At 34.3% G+C, this 19,929-nt stretch overlaps 3 protein-coding genes across 4 annotated transcripts; all 3 read left to right on the forward strand.

The window, feature by feature from the left end:
* The first annotated feature begins 293 nt into the window (after positions 1-293).
* On the forward strand, positions 294-3,917 carry LOC110925758 (putative F-box/FBD/LRR-repeat protein At4g13965). 2 transcript variants are annotated; one of them, XM_022169607.2, is made up of 3 exons: positions 307-1,370; positions 1,816-1,989; positions 3,673-3,917. In XM_022169607.2, the coding sequence occupies exons 1-3, from the start codon at positions 456-458 to the stop codon at positions 3,808-3,810; spliced, it is 1,227 nt and encodes a 408-aa protein (XP_022025299.1). In that variant the 5' UTR covers positions 307-455; the 3' UTR covers positions 3,811-3,917. The 2 variants fall into 2 exon arrangements, with proteins under 2 accessions (XP_022025300.1, XP_022025299.1); XM_022169608.2 differs by lacking the exon at positions 1,816-1,989 and having other exon boundaries at positions 294-1,370.
* Positions 3,918-6,829: 2,912 nt separating this feature from the next.
* On the forward strand, positions 6,830-7,300 carry LOC110923622. Its single transcript, XM_022167692.1, has one exon. The coding sequence runs from the start codon at positions 6,830-6,832 to the stop codon at positions 7,298-7,300; it is 471 nt and encodes a 156-aa protein (XP_022023384.1).
* A 193-nt stretch (positions 7,301-7,493) lies between these two features.
* LOC110923621 (protein ALP1-like) lies at positions 7,494-8,342 on the forward strand. The gene has a single exon (XM_022167690.1). It carries the CDS (start codon positions 7,494-7,496, stop codon positions 8,340-8,342), a length of 849 nt encoding a protein of 282 aa, XP_022023382.1.
* Positions 8,343-19,929: the final 11,587 nt, after the last annotated feature.

Below are 19,929 nucleotides of genomic sequence, written 5' to 3' on the forward strand. Positions count from 1 at the left end.
ATTGATTGGTCAAGATCTCCCTCTCTCCTCCCTCTCTCCTCCCCTCTCTCGGCAACTCCCCACCTATTTCACCCTCTCTCTCTACTCTCTCTCTAACTCACCTAAGTGTTGGCAATGCTCACCTAATAGGTGAATGGAGTCACCTAAAGGGGTCACCTAAGGTGCCCCGGACACCCTAACGAAACTTACAGGGCAAATAAATTGCAACCAAATTGTTGGTCCACATTAAATAAGCCTATGAAATCCTATATAAATCACAAAAATCACACAAACACGGCACATACAAGGGCTTGTGTTGTGGTGTCTTCAGCTTTACCTTTGATGTTTTGTTTTGTTTTCTTATTCTATGTTAGCTTGTGTTCTTAATTGGTTTTATAACTTTTTAACTTCATAATTAAAAAGGCTTTTTTTGTTGAACAAGAAACCAAAGTCAAACCACTTACAATCCTATCCGCATGTTATTACTTATCAAAGTATTATCAGATTATACTGTAATGGGGTTGTGGTCTTACTTGAATTTCTTATATTCTTTGAAAAATATTTTTCTAGTTATTGATTACGAAGGATATGATAGACTAAGTAGCTTGCCCGATGATCTTATCCATAAAATTCTATCTTTTATTGGGATTAAAGACGCTATTAACACGTGTGTTTTATCATCTAGATGGAGATATATATGGACTACATTACCCTATCTCAACTTCTCACAAAAGAATCTTCGCACTTCATACGTGCCCTCCAAATTTGTTACGGATGTTTTAACTCACCGTAATAATCTAATTGGACTGTCTTCAATCACCCTTAGCTATGGTCGGTTAAACTGGTATCATGTCGAAAAAACTTTAAGTTATGCATTACGTTATGATGTTCAAAAACTGAAACTTAAATCCTTATATGGGCATGACATTACAGGCCCGGTCTCTCTCTTTAATTCTCAGTCTCTAAAACATCTTACTTTGTACGGAGGTTACTTGGTACCATTGCTTATGCCTACATCGAAATGGGAACTCTTAGGTTTAACAACATTGCGTCTTATGTATGTTACATTATATAATGACAATACTGATGATAAGTGCATAGGCCTTTTCTCCAAGTGTGTGAATCTCAAGAGTCTCACCTTAGCTCATTGCACAATGAAGGGATTAGAGGGTTTTCGTATTTGTCATCCTCGTCTTTCTCATCTTCGTATTTATGACGGCAAAGAGAAGCTCTTTCGAGGTGATCAAGCTGTGCATATCTCTAAAGACACTTTGCATTCTTTGGAGAACTTGGATCTCGGTACTTTAAAGGCAGATGCTAGTAAAATATTTGGTCTACTTCAACACCTACATGGTGTCAAGTTTCTTGCACTTAACGTGGAACTCGTTGAGGTATATTTTTTAAATATTTCTTTTATGGACAACATACTTTCTAAAGGCGTTCACTGTTCGTAGAGTTTATTTTGGTGAAAACTTTGGCTGAACCCATAACTACGGTTTGTAAACCTAACCCGCCACGTTACATAGTTTCACCGGTTTTAGTCTTTTAGACAACACAAAAAGTTTTTTTTGAACATAATTTTGTATTAATTTTTGAAATAATGATAAAGACTATTCATGAATATAATACATACACGTAACTTTATTTTCCTAAAATAAACGAAAAATTAAATGATAAAGGTTCAATGTCCGATTCCAAGTTCTGAATCGTTACAACTATAGATTTACGCAGCCTGTTTCAAGTTCTAAATCGTTAAAGCTATAGATTTACGCGACCTGTTCCAAGTTCCTAGGAATTTAGGTTTATGAACACCCCTAAATTGCTTTCTTTGTGCAGTTTCTTTCTGCTTCCATGGAACTAATCTCAAGTCCACCTTCTCCATTTACTAATTTAAAGAGTTTAGAATTTTACGAAGTATTTAGACCTCTTGAAAAACCTTTATCTACTGAAATCATGAAGTATTTTCTAGATGGTTCTCCAAGTGCTTCCTTCAAATTAACCACGTACGAGGTATTTACACTATGACAATTTTTTATTTGACATAAATTGTGCTTGGTGTTTTAGGGGTAGAATTAAGTAAAAAGTTTATTTTCTAAAATGAAAATGAATTTTAATCCGTAATTTTTCAAATCAATGTTAAGATGAACAATGTAAGAAAAAAAAAAGGTGTGTCAAGGTATTTCTCTTGTTTATTGACTTTTTTTCTCCACATGCATATGCATATTCCACACTCATTTCTTAAATGTTCATCATTTTTTTATTTTTTTATTTTTTTATACGATGTTATTTTTTCATAAAAACTTCATCATAAAATCGAGTTTTTTTATCTTTAATTTGAGTATCTTATTGCTATATAAAATATGACAATTAAAAACCCAAAAAAATTGTTGTATAACATCTATTGTGCTGAATTTTTTTTACTGGATTTTTTTGTGCTATATTTTTTTTTGTACTTGATTTTTCGTCTATATTTTTGTGAAAACAAAAGGGGTGTCAGATGCTATCTTCACACTTCTACTTAGGGGTTGTTTGGTAGCCTCTGAATGGTCATTAAAAGGCTACCTCTTAATGGAATCATTAAGAATTTTACCAATGAGATGGTAGAAGAATGTGACATGTGATGATTTACCATTCAGAGGTTATCTCTTAACCATTCAGACCTGAGATTACCTCTTATTCATTCAGAGGTTTTAAACCATTAAGAGGTAGCATCTGAATGATCATTAAGAGGCTACCAAACAGCCCCTTACAAGGACCAAAATGTTTTAGTACTAAAATGTCCTTCCTCCATACTTATAAGGAGTGACACATGTCATTATCACAATACTTCTTAGTCTACTTAGACAAATCCCACTTTTTAGTGAATCGTTACCCGAAATTATAAAGAAGAGTATTAGAAGCATAAAATATATTCCAACTCAAAGGAAACAAACGCGCTATAACCGCTTGACTTGAAATAAGTTCAGGCAGGGAAAGATTTTCCTTAGGGTGCAACCCGAACCTAAAAATTTTAGACGAACTCAAAAATCAAGTCATATATGTGAATCCAAACATGACCTATTTAACTCAAAAAAAATCGTAAATTAATATATTAAAATTAAAAGTTTTCCACAAACGAGATAATAGAATTATATTTTAATTATAAAATCTTATGTTAATTCTCTTTTTAAGTTATGGTTATCGCATAAAATATCCACTTAATTTCATTTGACATAAAATATATTGTAAAAAATAAAATATAAATAAATGGGTTAAACGGGTCAACCCGCCAACCCGACCAGGTTGATCCGAGCCCGACTTGGTTAGCTAAACGGGTTCCCGGGTTGAATCTGAAACTGACCCGAACCTGTTTAGATTAAACCTAAACCCGAGAATTTCGTGTTCGGTTCGTGCCGGATTTTCGGGTCGTGTCAGAAATTCACACTCCTAGTTTCCTCGTCTAACCCTGCCAATAGCTTGCTATGAATGAGATTTTACCAGATACTATTGTTTATTTGTGGTGTTGTCAAACAAAAATCAAAACCCTCATTAAATTACAAAACATTATTGAGTGCTTGTTAACCTTTTGTTTTGATGTCATATTTTGTTTCAAATAGAATAATCTCTTTAGTTAAGCAATGTCTATATTTTTATTTGAAATGGCATTCAAACAAGAATTCTTGTTTATTGTTTGATACTATATAAACACTGCAGGAGAGACTTCAGAGAAGAAGGGATCATAATCATATCGATCCACCAGGCACACAAACTCAACATCACATTCGGATATGGTCGACAAAGATGACGAGTAGTTTGAAATATCTAATTGAGCAAGTTAAAGCAAAGTTTTGATGAATATGCATAATTTTGCTTTACATTACGGTAGAACTACCAACTATTTAGTATTTACTATGTATATAGTAGTGTATTAGTGTTTATATATTTTGTATTTTACATCACAAACGTTTAACAGATGAAGAACAGACTATTAAAAGCCATTATGGTTGAGTTAAAGTTCAATCTCATCTAAACTATTAAAATTAAGTTTTAAACCACCAAATTATAGCTTAAAAGATGGGGTTGTGGATATTTGACACTTAACAAAAGCGATAAAAGTGCTAGATACGTTTCAGCAAACATTTAGAGAAAACTTCAAATGGGAAAAAATTTATTATAATATCAAAAGTAGTTATAAACATTAGAAATGAGCCTTAAGCTGATTACAACAATTTAGTCTCAACTTAAGTTGATTACAACAATTTTTTGTGGTTTATGTGTTTGATGTCTTCACAACTTCATGGTTTTCTATTTGATAGGTTTCACATGGTTACACTTCACAATTTCATGGTTTTATATTTGATAGGTTTCACATGGTTACAAGATTTCTAGATTTCTAATTGTATGTCAGTGAGTTTAATTCATCTAAATTGTTCATGTTGTTTGAATGTAGTGACGAGTCAGGGATTTTTGTCATTAGGGTCACAAAAGTTTAGTTGTTTATATCAGTGGCCGGACACAGACATAACCCAGGATTTGTTTTCTGGAGGTGTGATCGGATGGTTTCACCATACTTTTAAGGGATACGATCAAGATTTTTGCCTAAATAATATACTAATTTTTTTTTTCAAGGTGAGCGCCCGCTACCCCATGGATCATAATGGGCCCGCGCCTTGTTTATATAGAGAGCCATGGAGGTACTTTGTCGATCGCATAAACTGTGGGTGATAGTTGTTAGCTATCTTTATATTTGAGAAGTTTCATATAATCATAAAATAGAAAAGTTTCTTACAAAATTATAAATATAGTTATGCATAAAATCGAAAAAGAAAAGTTCTTTAAATAAAAGGGTTATTAGATTTTATCACCCCCAACTATTGGCTATTGGCCGCTACCACCCCCAACTATCACTTTAACGTCTGTCACCCCCAACTTAACACTTAATGTGTTCTGTCACCACGTCGTTAACTGATCACTAACTTTTGATCTTGTTACTACACTTTTTGGGGTGTCATATGGATCTTGGGAAGGTTTTTAGGGATCTTAAGACACCCCCAAAAATATAGTAACATGATCAAAAGTTAGTGATCTGGTGACAGAACACACTAAGTATTAAGCTGGGGGTGGCGAGAGTCAAAGTGATAGTTAAGGGTAGCAGCGGCCAATAGACAATAGTTAAGGATGATAAAATTCAATAACCCTAAATAAAAGGACTTAATAATTTGTGATTGTACTGTGGCCATCTTCTATAGTAATGTTCATGTTTATCATGTATGTTTCAGTAATGTTCTTAAAAGGTAACCCAAGCAATGGGCTAATCTAAGTAAACAAGAGAGATGGGCTTCAGCCCACTATGAAAAACACACAAGATTTTCAACAATGATTAGTGAATAGTAATTGTATGATATCTTTCCATATAAAAACTGACAATGAAGATTAAAGACAAGTCCGAGTTCGATATTAACCGAGTTTTACCACGTGAGCCTATGGGTGGTGGGTTTTCTCTGAAACTAGTGATGGTGGGTTTGGGCTACCCAACACTGTCTGCAATTGCGGACGTATGAGATCGCCTCTTGCCATCGGGTTACCCTGGATAGACAGACTTTTATTCGTTGCTCATTCAAAAAAATAATAAAGTTTTACCAACTATTAAAGTAAATATAAACAATTACCCGAATTTATTAAGATAATATTAGTAGAACATGGAGTTGTTTACAAGTATCAAAGTAGTATGGGGATGTTATTTTACATTCCCTCTTTTACAGTTTCAAGTAGATTGTATTGAGATGCATTATTAGTTTATTCTGTTTTACTAAAAATAGCTACAATCGACGTCTTTTTTAATTACTAAAAGTTATCCAATCATGAACCTCAATCTTCGTGTGCCACCATAAAAGTCTTATTTTCTGCGTCGGTTGGGGTCATCAAAATTCCAATAATTGTATACTTTAGGAAATGGTAAAACAACTTCAAAAGATCTTATAAATTTTGTTACCGTTTAAGCTAGATTTATTAAAATTGAACGATTTATTTGTTTTATGGGTTAATTGATTTATGACAATGACAATGAATATGTTAATAATTCTTCATATATAAGATGTAGGTTATTACATGGTTAGGTTAATAATCTTAGAAACATTTGAAATTCTTAATTATTAGCATTTCCTTGTTTATTGACGTTTTCTTTATTCTAGATGTTTTATGTATTTATCATGGCGTTTTTCCTAACTAGATGTTTTTATGGCGTTTTAACTAGTTATTTTCATGGTGTTTTTCTAAACTGAGTGTTTTATGGCGTTTTCAACTGAGTTTTATCATGGCGTTTTTTCTGAACTGTGTGTTTTATGTCGTTTTTTCAGTACAAATTATGATTTTTCTGAGCTCAAAAGATATTAATTTAGGCGGTTAGACACAAAAAAAAATGGTTTTTTTTTAGATATATGGCTCAAAAAATGGTTTTTTGATCTGTTATAAATTATAGCTAAAAAAAATAGTTTTTTTTTGTGGCGTTTTAACTGGGAGCTTAGACTAGGGGGAGTGGGGCGTTCTCCCCCTCCAAGACGCCTAAGGCCGCCCCGCACACCACCCCCATTAGGCGTTCCATGAGGCGTCCCCCCTTTGGGCATCCTCTTCTCGTCGCTAAGCTCCTCACACAAATCAATTTTTGGCCGTTGAGCATGCACAAAATTTCAAGAATTCCCCCCTCCAACGGCTACTTTGACCAATTATTGGTTTTTTTTTTAACCAAATCACATATATATATATACATCCACCATACAACACCATTTTCATTAACACACTCTAAAAATATACAACACCATTTTTATAAAATACATTCTTTCAACACAACCATTTTGTTTTTTTGGAACCACAAATGGAGTTCAACGTCCCTTCGTCATCCTCGTCCGACGACGATACAACTTCATCTAGTTCTTTTGAATTTGAAGAAGCCATCAACGAGGTGGTAATGACAACGATCAATTTAATGGTTCAAGTTGCTAGTGAGGACAATGAAACGGATAACCAACCGATTAGAAGAAGAACTCAGATTATGCGGGATCGTGCCGCAGGACAACAACGGCTGATGCAAGACTATTTCGGGGAGGAGCCGGTATATGACGCGAAGATATTTAGACGTCGGTTTCGCATGAGTAAACGTCTATTTACCCGTATTACAAACGACATGGGGGAAGATTATGATTATTTCAAACAAAAGTACGACGCTCGTGGGTATCTTGGCTTTACTCCATTACAAAAGTGTACTGCGGCCATCCGACAACTTGCATATGGCACAAGCGTTAATTCATTTGACAAGTACCTGAGAATGTCTGCCATGACTGCGTGAGAGTCACTCACACACTTTTGTAAAGGTATATTTACTAAATTTTGTTTTCAATTTTTTTATATATTTAACTTTAGCGTCAATTTTTTTATATGTTAGTGTCAATGTTCGTATACATATTTAAATTTATATAGGTGTGATTGAGTTGTATGGGCCGGCTTATTTACGACGTCCGACTTGGAGTGATCTCCAAAGGATGTACGACGTGCATGAGCACGTTCACGGTTTCCCCGGTATGATCGGTAGCATCGACTGCATGCACTGGAAGTGGGAACAATGCCCTACCGCTTGGCGTGGTACACATACTAGAGGCGACATTAGCAAACCGTCGTTAATATTGCAGGCGGTTGCATCTTATGATCTTTGGATATGGAATGCATATTTTGGTCAACAAGGTTCTCACAACGACATCAACGTGTTTGAGTCTTCGCCGGTTCTCGAAGAGATTATAAACGGGTTGGCACCAAGTTCAGCGTTTTATGCGAGCGATAATTACTACAAACGCGGATATTATTTAACTGACGGTATCTATCCGGAGTACACAACGTTCGTAAAGACGTTCACCGATCCTATTGATCTTAAAAGAAAATATTTCAAGAGAAAACAAGAATCAGCAAGAAAAGATATCGAGCGAGCGTTTGGAGTTCTTCGAAAGCGATGGCACGTCATCAGTTATCCAGCAAGATACTGGACAAAGGAAAAAATGCATGACGTCATTTACACATGCATTATTTTGCATAACATGATATTGGAAGACGAAGACAAAGCCATTTGCCAAGATTACAATGAGAATGACCCTTCATTGTTCCCGGAGTATTGGACACAAGAAGTATCATCGGAGACACGAATCGAGAACATAATGGATATAAAGAATAGAGAAACACACAACATGCTTATGTCTGACTTGATCGATCACCCATGGGACAACAAACAACCAGGATACGAGGCGGAACTCGTTAACGAGGATGAAGGAGATAATGAGGATGAAGATAATAACGATGTAGTCGACCTCGACCTAAACGAGTATGTTAGTGACGATGAGTAGTAGATGTGTATTCTTGTATGTTTTTTAATGAATAAATTGTATGTTGGTTATTTTATTTAATGAGTATCAATAATTTTATAAAAAATATAACACTTTATATTTTTAACATAAAAAAATCAAAATTAAATGGGTGTCACGTGTCGCAAGACGCCCTACCCAGCAAAGTTACCCCACTCCCCCTTATTTGCTCAAAATCCTCTAATCTGACGTGGCGCCACGTGTCGCAAGACGCCCTCTCAAAAGGATGCCCCACTCCCTTTAGTCTTATGGCGTTTTTTGAGCTATATGGCTAAAAAAATGGTTTTTTTGAGCTGTTGTAAATTATAGCTAAAAAAATAGCTTTTTATGGGTTTTAATGAGCTAGTTAAAAAAAATGGTTTTTTTGAGCTGTTGTAAATTATAGCTAAAAAATAGCTTTTTTTTGGCGTTGCATTTTAACTGGGAGCTTATGGCGTTTTTTGAGCTATATGGCTCAAAAAAATGGTTTTTTTGAGCTGTTGTATATTATAGCTCAAAAAATAGCTTTTTTATGGCGTTTTAATGGGAGCTATATGGCTCAAAAAATGGTTTTTTTGAACTGTTGTAAATTATAGCTCAAAAATAGCTTTTTTTTGCGTGGCATTTTAACTGGGAGTTGATGGCGTTTTTTGAGCTCAAAAAAATTGTTTTTTTGAGTTGTTGTAAATTATAGCTCAAAAAATAGTTTTTTTGTTATGGCGTTTTATTTGAACACCCAGTTCACGTGAGTGGGTTTTTTTTTACAATATTACCCCTTAGTGTAATTTAACATCAATGCCACATGGCACTACCAAAATTGTTCTCACCGTTCTCACACTTTTCACCGTTCTCTCTAAATCCTGACCCTTAATACATAATATCGATCATAAGAAATTATTCGGTTTATTACTTTTTTTAACGGCTACAATAATAAATAATTAAAAAACTATATATTATTATAAATTAAAATTACTATTCATGGATCTTTGTTAACAATATATATATATATATATATATATATATATAATGGGAGAGATAAATCAGCTAATAAACTTTTATTTATCTCATATGGGGTTTATAATCATTATTACATTTAGAATTTTAGATGTATTGTTACTATAAAATACTATGGTTTCGAGGAAAATATAAAATAAAGATGGCTAGCACGATTATATCTTTGATGGAATATCAATGGGGCCTATAACGTTATATTGATATAATCTGTCATCGTCGAAAATAATACATGTAATTTATATAGTGTAGCTTTGAAGATAGGGTACTTAGTTTGGTGAAAACACTAGTAAATTTATTGACTTTCATCCAAAAAATAGCAATAAATTTAGTTATCAATAGGGTTGAGATCCTGTACAAACAGTGCTAATTATAAGAACCGTAAGAACAGATCTGAACCATTGTTAATTTAAATCAAGGGTTGATATTGATTATAAATAAAACTCTTATAATTAAAAATTACTACTAACAAATTAGGGGTAATTTTGTAAAATTGCTAGTCATTTGACCATTTTCTATTAAATACAAATTCCACCAAGGTTTTTTAAACTAAAATAACTTTTATATACTTGATTATTTTTTTTAAAAATATATACCATAAAATCAAGTATTTTTTTATCTTTAATATGAGTACCATATTGCTATACCTTTTTGTATTTATAAAAGTGTTTTTTAAAAAAAGTTAACAAAAGGTGTTGTATATTTGTGCTAATAAGGTGCTGATTATGTGTTAATTACAAAATAATACAAACAAACACCAAAAGTAGATATAATCAGCACATCTGGTGTGCTGATAATGGAGAACGATTGAAGATGTTGTGCTAATGTCGTTTATGTTGATAAAGGAGAACGATTCGAGGACGATGTGCTGATAATGAAGAACGATTAATGATGTTGTGCTAATTATATAGTGTTGTGCTGATTATATTTTTTGTAATTATTTTTAGTTAGTTATAAATAATTATGGTCAAAAAGTCTAAATTACCCCTAAACTAATTTTTTATTGATGGACACTTGTCAATTATGTATTGGTTCTTATGGTTCTTACAAACTTAAGTGTTTGTATTTGATCCCATTCCGTTATCAATAATGTAAGAAAGTAAAGATATAAATGTTAGAGTACAAAATAATTGAAAAGTATGATAAGTTTGTCTTTTCTTATTACGTTTTTTTCTTTTTTTTTTCTTTTTTAACCATTAAGTATACCCTAAGGAAGTAAATTTAAAATTGATTTGATAGTTTTTCTAAACTGCAAACTTACATGTACCTAAACTACTCCTAAATCTACTTCTTTACTTATAAAACTATATGTAATGTAGCGTTCACGTGAGAGAACGCATCATCACATCAGACCCATGTTCAGGTAATATTGTGTCGCGGTGCTGTGAGCCTAGTCTCTGTGGGCTTGATTACGTTGACGAGGGCGAAGATTTCACATGGGTCAAGGCTTTCTGGTCGTTGTAGAATGGTTGTTACTAAAATAAAAATTAAATAATAATAATCCAACTTAAAATTTTATAATTACCTGTATACTCTTTTCACAATTCTCGCTTTCTATTCTCGTTTATCTCTAGTTACTCTCCAAGTACTTTATAAACCATGAGGCAATTCACAATCAATAAACAAATAACTACCGCACGGATTTATTAGATCATATTTGAAGACTCGATTCACAAGATGATGGGTTAAAACCCCTCCAGTCTACATAACACCTACATTAGGACTTACGTGATGTACTTTTTCCGCCTCTCACTTGGTTATTACATATGATCTAACTAGACTTAAACAGTCATCACTTGAAATTATTTCAAGTGTCTGATACCATTTGATAGTTTAAGGACTTTTTATATAATAATTACATGTTTGATAATTAAAGGATTTTTTATATAATTACCGTAAAAAAAAGAGTAAAAATGAGACAAAATGTTAGATAGTTAAAGGACTTTTTAGTTTTTAGCGGCACTCGGTGATGATGGGAGACGAGGACGGCGATCGCTAGTTCAATCGTTGAACTGGGTGGGTTTTATCTCATCGTACTGTCGTGCGTTTGGGCGAGTGTTCATGGGCTTCTGCCATAGGTGAGAGTTTTCCCTAATTTGGAGATGAATGTGTCCTGATATAATGAATTTCGACAGTAGCCTGTTTAAAGGATTCGTTCCGTTTAAAAAAATTGGCGGGGCGAGTGGGTGAAGTTTGTTTTGAGGATATAAACATTCGATTGGACGAAGGGGTAGACGACGTGTTCACGTGTGTGCGGTGAGGTCACGTGATGTCCCTACACGGCGGCCGGTGTACATGTTCTTGTGGGGTCCACGCCCACCCTGTTCATTTTGTTTTGTAGTCACATCGGTTTTCGTGTTCTTTCCAGTGTGAAACTTACGAAATATTGAAGCGTCTCTTTCAATGTCAAAACACACAACTACTGTTTTATTATTATATATTAAAGATGGAATTTTATTTATATTATTATATTGATTAGTCAAAGTAGAATACAACTTAACCTTAATTTATCATCAAGATGAGTAAAACCGTATGTGTTTTAGGGTATACTGAGGCGGTAAACCCACTCGGTATCGACCCCCCTCTACTGCCAACCAACTTTGTCGATCAAGTTTAACGAAATAGAGGGAGTTTTCGGTGAACCTTCACCGAATCGGGGAGAGGGAGGGAAGGGGAGAGAGAGGGGTGTGTGGTGGAGTCCATGCCTTCTGAACCAATCACACATTTTTTCTTCTTTTGTAATAGTTTACCTATTTCAAAGTGTCTAACCACCGCCAACGTTTTTTAGCAATATGTAAACAAAATAGATAAAATGACGTGGCACTGTTTGATTGGGTGATTTGAGAGTTTACCTATTCAAAGTGTCTAACCACTCCCTTCACCCTTAGTACTGTAACTAGTGGGTTACATATGTGATTCGTGTATGTGTGCGATAATAACATGAATGGAAGGGATACGGTCGATACTGGTTTTGTTCACTTCGTTATTGATATGGTGTCGTCACTCGATATAGCAACCGAAAGAGAAAAGTTTAAAAAAATAAAGTCGTGATATTTCCAAAAAATGGTGGACACGTGTTTTTTCGATCTGTTTTAAAAAATTATATCATGTATTAAGTTTTTGTCAAAGAAAAAACTAACGAATAAGAAAATAAAACTATTGGGGTAAAGGTGTATAACATTTATAGTAAAGACTTACTTTAGGTTTTTTTTTTTTTTTTTTTTTGAAAAGTAAACTTCATTAAACACACCCCAACCTAAATGGGCAAGAGGACAAACAAAAAATAAACTTCCGACCCAACGAGCAAGATGCCAATTTACAACATATACAAAGACGAGTTACACCAATCTGTCCATCTAATCTTTTTAAAGGAAGACCTATTTTTAAGCCAAACATAACCTCTACACTTGACTTCACCAAAGACTTACTTTAGCCAAGGAAATGTTTTTAGTCTATATTTTTCTGTTTCAAAAATTTATATCACGTATTTAGTTAGAAAAAAACTAACGAACAAAAGTTATAATAGAAAATAAAACTATGAATTAAATGCTAAAATGGTACCTGAGGTTTGATCACTTTTGACACTTTAGTCTAAAATTGAAACCTTTTGAATCTGGGTCTTTGTGGTTTCAATTTTGTTGTCCTTTTCATCCAAAATCCAAACTGAGTCTGATTTTTCAGTTTACCACATGCCTTTTTGTTGTTTTCCTCCTTTAATAAAGGGTAGAATGGTCTTTTAACGTATTATTATTTGGTCATTTGGTTTGTGATTACCACAAATTGCTCGAAATATCATGTATTGGTTACATCTTGATCATACTGCGATTACATACAACACTGTCAAACTTGCAAAAGCCCCATATATTTCATTAGATTAATTGTCATTACATACAAAATATAATACATAACACTTACAAACGCCCAATACTTGTTCACCTAGACCAAACTAACACAACCCACATCCTGACTAAGAACCAACTGAACCCTAGGATCACTTTAAGCATCTTGTTCTCCTTAGCCATTTTTTTACTTGTTCTTCAAGATTTCTGTTCATGTTTTCCATTATGATTGCATTCTCTTAATGTCTGTTAATGGTGCCCAACAGCCCTGGAATCATAACAACAAGGTTCTGGATCATGGGTGGCTCAGCCCAAGCATCAAAATCGCAGCTTTGATCCTATAATGAAGTTCAGATCAATTTTAGAAGAAAATTAGATCAACAAATTTGTAATCAAATAACATACTGGTTTAGGTTTGTTACATCGATGGAAGTGACGACCCGGGTGTCGTCCACGAGGTGCGAAGTTGGGTTAGAGCTCCAGAGGTGCAGACCACCATTGTGTTAATCTTCAGTTGCAGGTGGCTAGGGTTGAAGAAGGATGGTGGGGACTCGGGTTGAAGAAGGGACGGTTATGGTTTTACAAAGGGATTTTGTGATTTTTATTTTTTTTCATTTTTTTAATTTGTAATAATATTGTGTTAAAAGACCATTCATGTCACCGTATTTTTTTACCTTTTCATGTCTTTTCGTAAGTTTTGTATTATAAGGCTCTTTTATCTTTTGCCTTTAAATTATAATTTAAAATTTGTGATATTAGTTCACTGTCTTAGCTTAAATAAGGCGTATTGTTTCTAAAAAATATATATGTAGATAAAAGTTCCGATGATTGTAGGTTTATCATATCTTTTAGTAGAACAGTAAATCTGGTTTTATAAGAAACACATTTAAGTTCATTAGTGTTTTATTTATTCCATTTCTAAAAACAATAAATCTAGTTTTATAAGAACCACAGGTAAGTGTAGGAACCGTTCGCGTAATTAAAAAAAATAAAACTAATTTTATTGCTAGATTAAAATACAGAAATAGAGAAAGCTGAAAAACTAAATACAATTACAACTGAAATAAATAAAATATAAGAATTGGAGATGAAGAAGATTGGTTGAGGCACGTGTATACACGCTTCCCTTAAAACAAATTCCCAGGGTACAACAGCCGGAGCAGAAGTACTGTCGGAGTTCGCCTACAACCCGAAGGTTACCTTGAAACTGCAAGAGAGAGATTAGAAAAGTTGTGGAGAGAAAGTGAATTGTTGTTGTGTTGCTGGTATTCGTGGTCTCCTCTGCAGCTGGGTATGGAGCTGTATTTATACAGCTCCCGATTTGAAACAGCCAAAAACGAATTAAATGAGAGGTTTAAATCGCATTAAACGTCTTCAATGCAATTTAATACGTCATTTAATTCTCAGTCATAACCCTTTGACTTGGCAGTTTCGTTGCTGAAGTATAACTGCATTTCTATTGAATGCTGTAAGCTTCTGCGCGCGCAATAGACACTGGTGCGCGCGCGTCCTTGTGCGCGCATGTCTGCACGCTCATGCGTGGTGCGTCCAACTGGCTCACTGCCATGCGCGCATGCGCCACCCTGACTTAGAACCATGCGCGCGTGCGCCACGTCACCTGTGAACCTCTACGAGCACGCCACACAGTCGCGCCGTATTGACTCACTCTGGTGCGCCGCGCATGCACAACAGGACCCATGCACCATGCGCAACCGCGCGTCGTGCCACGTCACGCGGTTCGAACCCGCACGCTACTTGGTCCTTGCAGCCCCTGTGATCAACCACGCGCACGTGGTCAAAAATACAAAGGCGGCTTGCGGCGATGCGAAGTGCAAAGTGCGCCATCAAAGCTCCACATTGCCCACGCCACGCGCGCGCGAGTGCGAGTTTCGCGAGGACACTAGTGTGTGCTTCCATGAAACAATAAGGATGGAGAGTTTCACCTTAAATACCCATTTAAGTTTCATCTCTCCTCCGATGTGGGACAAGGTGCTACTTTCCCTTTTGTTTCAGCTTCAATGTTTCAAACACCCAACTTTGAGCATCGATATCTCATTCATTTTAGCTCCATTTTGGACGTGGTTTAGTTCGTTGCGAATCTCTTGCAACATAGAACACAAACCCACAAATAAATATATGAAACCCGTTTATTTTATTATATTTATTTCTAGTCCAAAATAGGAAAAAATCATTTTCCTATATTTGTGAAAAATGTTATTTTCACCTATTTTTCCAACAGTAAGTTCATTATCTTTCATTCATTTTGTTTATAGCGAGTCTGTTTGCATTTCACACCAACTTGGGGAATAAGTTTGCTTTTGTCTTTGCTATGCGTTGACATTAATTCGCGTACTTGTTTTACGATTTTCTTGGTTTTGGTCGTCATTTGCTTAATACTTAGCACGGTTTTACGACTAGTGACGGATTTAGTGTGTTAGCAGGGGTAGCACGGGCTACCCCTCAACCCGTCTCCTTAGTGTAAAAATATCCCTCAACTCCGTTTCCGTTATACAAAGGATACTCCTGAATCCCTGATAAAAAAAATGGGATACACATAAATTTTTGGGCTAGATCCGTGGTTGATATGCCCTATTGTGTTAGTTGTTCTAGTATAAGTTTCTTGGTTGTAAGGCTTTCGTTGTCGGCCATTAGAGTTCTTATCTAAGGTCTTTTAAGACTGTGATAGGCTTTTACTATTATTTAGGATACTTAGCACCGTTTACAAAATAAAAGAAAAATATCACAGAATAGTAAGCAAGTTTTAAAAGTGTTCTAATTAAATGAACAGCTAAATTTGCTTGCAACTCAATTCACAAGAGAGAAATTTGATATCATCAATTCTCCGTCACAACCCATATATCATAATTGAGCTCACCATAACTTGATATCTATGCCCACGTTATGGAAACACAAAGAATAAACTATTCTCATACCTCTATTATATGCAAGGTATTACAACCCTAAAATAGATACATATTTCTTTCTTAACAATCACTTACATTGGCCTATAATGGGTTATTTGGTGCGCGTGTGGTCTAGTGATCATCAAGAATTATTTTGCTAAGTCTGGGTGCAGTGCTCTGTGCGCATGTGTTATAACTAGTGCAGTTTCAGGACCATACAAAAAACACTAAATTATATCAGAGTGAATTACAAGTTTTAATCTTTATCTATATACCTGATTTCTGCCGGTATCCTTTGTCTTTAATATTAACGAGTTTTGTACTCATTGTTTCAAAATCTTTCACTATATGTTTTTAACACCTAACAAATAAGGCATCCTATAATTTATTTCTTGTCTTCAAGTTTCTTTAATAATAGTAAATAGATTTGAATTTGCTTTAAATCCCTTTCAATATCACCATAAATGAAGATAAATAGATAATTGAATTTGCCTTCTTGTTTTGGTCAAGTATAGCTTGTAGATCTTCAGACTTGTACATGGCTTTATAGACTAGTGGTATCTTGGAGATGGGATAAGGCTTTGGGACCAATAGTTTCTAGGTTCGATTCCCACAAGGAGGTTTTTCCCATATTTATTGGGTTTCCTCCTGAATAGTGGAGATGGATATGATCGGGTGGTTCTGCTGGTGACATGATGATACTTCAGTAGTCCGTCAGTGATCCAAATTTGTCGTTCAAAAAAAAAAAGAAGAATCCACATATTAATCTACGATTGCTAAAGTTAATTCACCAAAAATGTTTGTTGTGTTAGATTAATAATTAGGGTAAAATGGTGGATTGGTGGTCTTCATATATAGAGAGAGACATGTTAGAAGTTTAGGCTCTAAACTATTACATAAAAACACTCTAGTCTAACACTCCCCAGCATGCTAAGCGCGGGAACATTGTGGCTTGAAATGTAAAAACAACCAGGTATAAAAAACTTTGTTTAACCAATGCGAAATCCATCAGGCCCCTCTTTGTTTAACCCACCACGGTTGGCGCGCTTGTGGCAGGTCAGGTTCTGGAGAAGTTGGTTGCGTGTGTGTTGCCTAAATGGTGTGTGCATCAGCACAAATGAACTAGCGCGTAACGGACCTGAGGGTTCAAGCGCGAACCACGCCGAGCCAACATTATGTTTGGACACGTGGTTCTAGAACGCAACATGGCACTAAAGCAAACTGCTCGCACGAGCCTATTGCGGACTAGTGTGCCACAGTGGCGGATCTTGACCTAAAACTCAGCATGGGCCGATGTTTTTTGGAGATAAAATCAGCCTGGGCCGAACCAATACACATTTAAAAATATTCTCGAAAACCTGAAATTTAACACTACTAAGCGAAAAGACCGCACGGGCCGAGGCCCGGTCCGGCCTCCTCTAAGCTCCTCCCCTGGTGTGCCAGTTCTAGCTCGCGCGTAGTTCAAATTTGAAATTAAAGCTTTATAAAACGCATAAGGTTGTCTACATCTTACCCTCCTCAGACCCTACCTTAGATTTGCTATTGGTGGTATTTACCGAGTATGATGATGATGATTTATTGAGTTGTCTCGACTTTTGTTTTACTATAGAATCAAGGTGAGCCTAGGTTGGAAAATACTAAAATACACTTCAACTCTCTGAAGAAATCTAGTAATCTACTTCTTGATTCAAGGTACAACTCGGATGTTATTGTCTTCCCCCACAGTTCACCAACTAAATTATAGGTTCTCACTTGTCATGTTCATAACTTTAAATTTACAACTCATAAACTAAATAAATTATTGATTATATGGTTTTCACTTTCACGAATAAAACTTTTTTCTCCCAATGAGCGCGTGTAAAACAAGCCAAAAAATAAGCAATAAAACTTTTTTTCTCAATGAGCGCGTGTAAAACAAGCCAAAAAGAAAGCAATGAACCAATATGACCCACGAATTATCTTGTGCAACTAATGTCGAAAGTTATGGGTCCGCCGCACGCATCAAATGAATCTATATAAAGATTTGAAGGAGAGTCTCAAATGATACGGCACCTAACAATAATTGTCTAGTTACATGAAATTCACACACATATACCGGAATATATAGTGACATCTATACTTAACAAATAAGTATCTGATTGCGTCACATGTTATCATTTTATGAACCCAATATTCTTTTTCCGTTTTCTCTTTGGTATGTATTCAATTTCTTAGTTAAAATGTTATAATCATTGGACTTAGCCTTGATGTTTAACTCAAAAAATTACCTTTCGATTCAAAGAAAAATCTTATTTCATCTCTCCTAAAACAGATTTATCCACTCATATAATTTAGGTATCATTGTTATACAATTATATAAATAGATAAAAGTGGTATTATAAGCAATATTTCATGATACTACTTGCCTATTTGGTTGCTTTATGTTGTGTGTATTTTTCATTTATTGTTTAGTTGAAAAAAGATGTTCAAGGCATGTAAATTTAGATTCTCCAACCAATACACCAAATTCTTGTAGATATTTGTTTTAACACTACTTATTTTACCAAATTCATGCACATATTTGTTTTAATTACACTACTTATTTTATTAACTTACAACACTACTTATTATACCAAATTCATGCACATATTTGTTTTAAAACTACTTATTTTATTTAATTTTTTAACGGCAATCAACAACATTTTATTCATCACCAAACTTTCAAACAATATATATCGTGTTTTATAAAGGCTCTAACTATCTGTACACCCTGTTTGCCTATCTGCACACTAAGGGTTTACCTACGCTGCGTATAGACCTATACTCAGCGTATATAAACCATGGATTTCAGAGCCTTATCAGCAATCATTGCACAGAAAACAAGGGTTTATATACGCTGCGTAGGGACCTAAACGCAGTGTATATAAAGCTCAATTTTTGTATTTTTTTTATGTATTCCTTTGTTTATTTATAAAAAAAGAAAATTATTTATAAAAAAAACAATATTATTGGTAAATAATACAAATATAAATTATAAAAATTAAAAATAATACAACTATTATGAATTATAAAAATTAAAAAAGAAAATTATTTATAAAAAACAATATTATTGGTAAATAATACAAATATAAATTATAAAAATTAAAAATAATACAACTATTATGAATTATAAAAATTAAAAAAGAAAGTTATTTATAAAAAAAGAACATAAATGGTAAATAATACAAATATAAATTATAAAAATTAAAAATAATACAACTACTATTAATTATAAAAATTAAAAAAGAAAATTATTTATAAAAAACAATATTATTGGTAAATAATACAAAGATAAATTATAAAAATTAAAAATAATACAACTATTATGAACTATAAAAATTAAAAAAAGAAAATTATTTATAAAAAAACAATATTATTGGTAAATAATACAAATATATTATACGATACGATGCAACACGATACGCTACTACACTATACGATACGATGCAACATGATACGCTACTATACGATACGATATAACACCCGTATAGGTCTATAGGTGTATATATGTCCCGTATAGGCCTATAGGTGTGGTTGAGGTCCCGTGTAGGCCTATAGGCATATACATCACCTATACGAGACTTATACTATACACTATACGATACGATGCAACACGATACGCTACTATACGATACGATATAACACCCGTATAGGTCTATAGGTGTATATATGTCCCGTATAGGCCTATAGGTGTGGTTTAGGTCTCGTCTAGGCCTATAGGCATATACAAGACCTACATGGAACCTATACGAGACCTACATGGAACCTATACACTACTACACTATACAATACGATGCAACACGATACGCTACTATACGA

Source organism: Helianthus annuus, chromosome 17 (genome assembly GCF_002127325.2).
Source record: "Helianthus annuus cultivar XRQ/B chromosome 17, HanXRQr2.0-SUNRISE, whole genome shotgun sequence".
Taxonomy (NCBI): domain Eukaryota; kingdom Viridiplantae; phylum Streptophyta; class Magnoliopsida; order Asterales; family Asteraceae; genus Helianthus; species Helianthus annuus.

Excerpts from the sequence above, each read along its gene's own strand:
- LOC110925758 (XM_022169607.2), top strand. The coding sequence starts at position 456 with ATGTTATTACTTATCAAAGTATTATCAGATTATACTGTAATGGGGTTG. Across the intron at positions 1,371-1,815 it reads TTAACGTGGAACTCGTTGAG|TTTCTTTCTGCTTCCATGGA; the intron begins GTATATTTTTTA and ends TTCTTTGTGCAG. Across the intron at positions 1,990-3,672 it reads TCAAATTAACCACGTACGAG|GAGAGACTTCAGAGAAGAAG; the intron begins GTATTTACACTA and ends TAAACACTGCAG.
- LOC110923622 (XM_022167692.1), top strand. The coding sequence starts at position 6,830 with ATGGAGTTCAACGTCCCTTCGTCATCCTCGTCCGACGACGATACAACT.
- LOC110923621 (XM_022167690.1), top strand. The coding sequence starts at position 7,494 with ATGTACGACGTGCATGAGCACGTTCACGGTTTCCCCGGTATGATCGGT.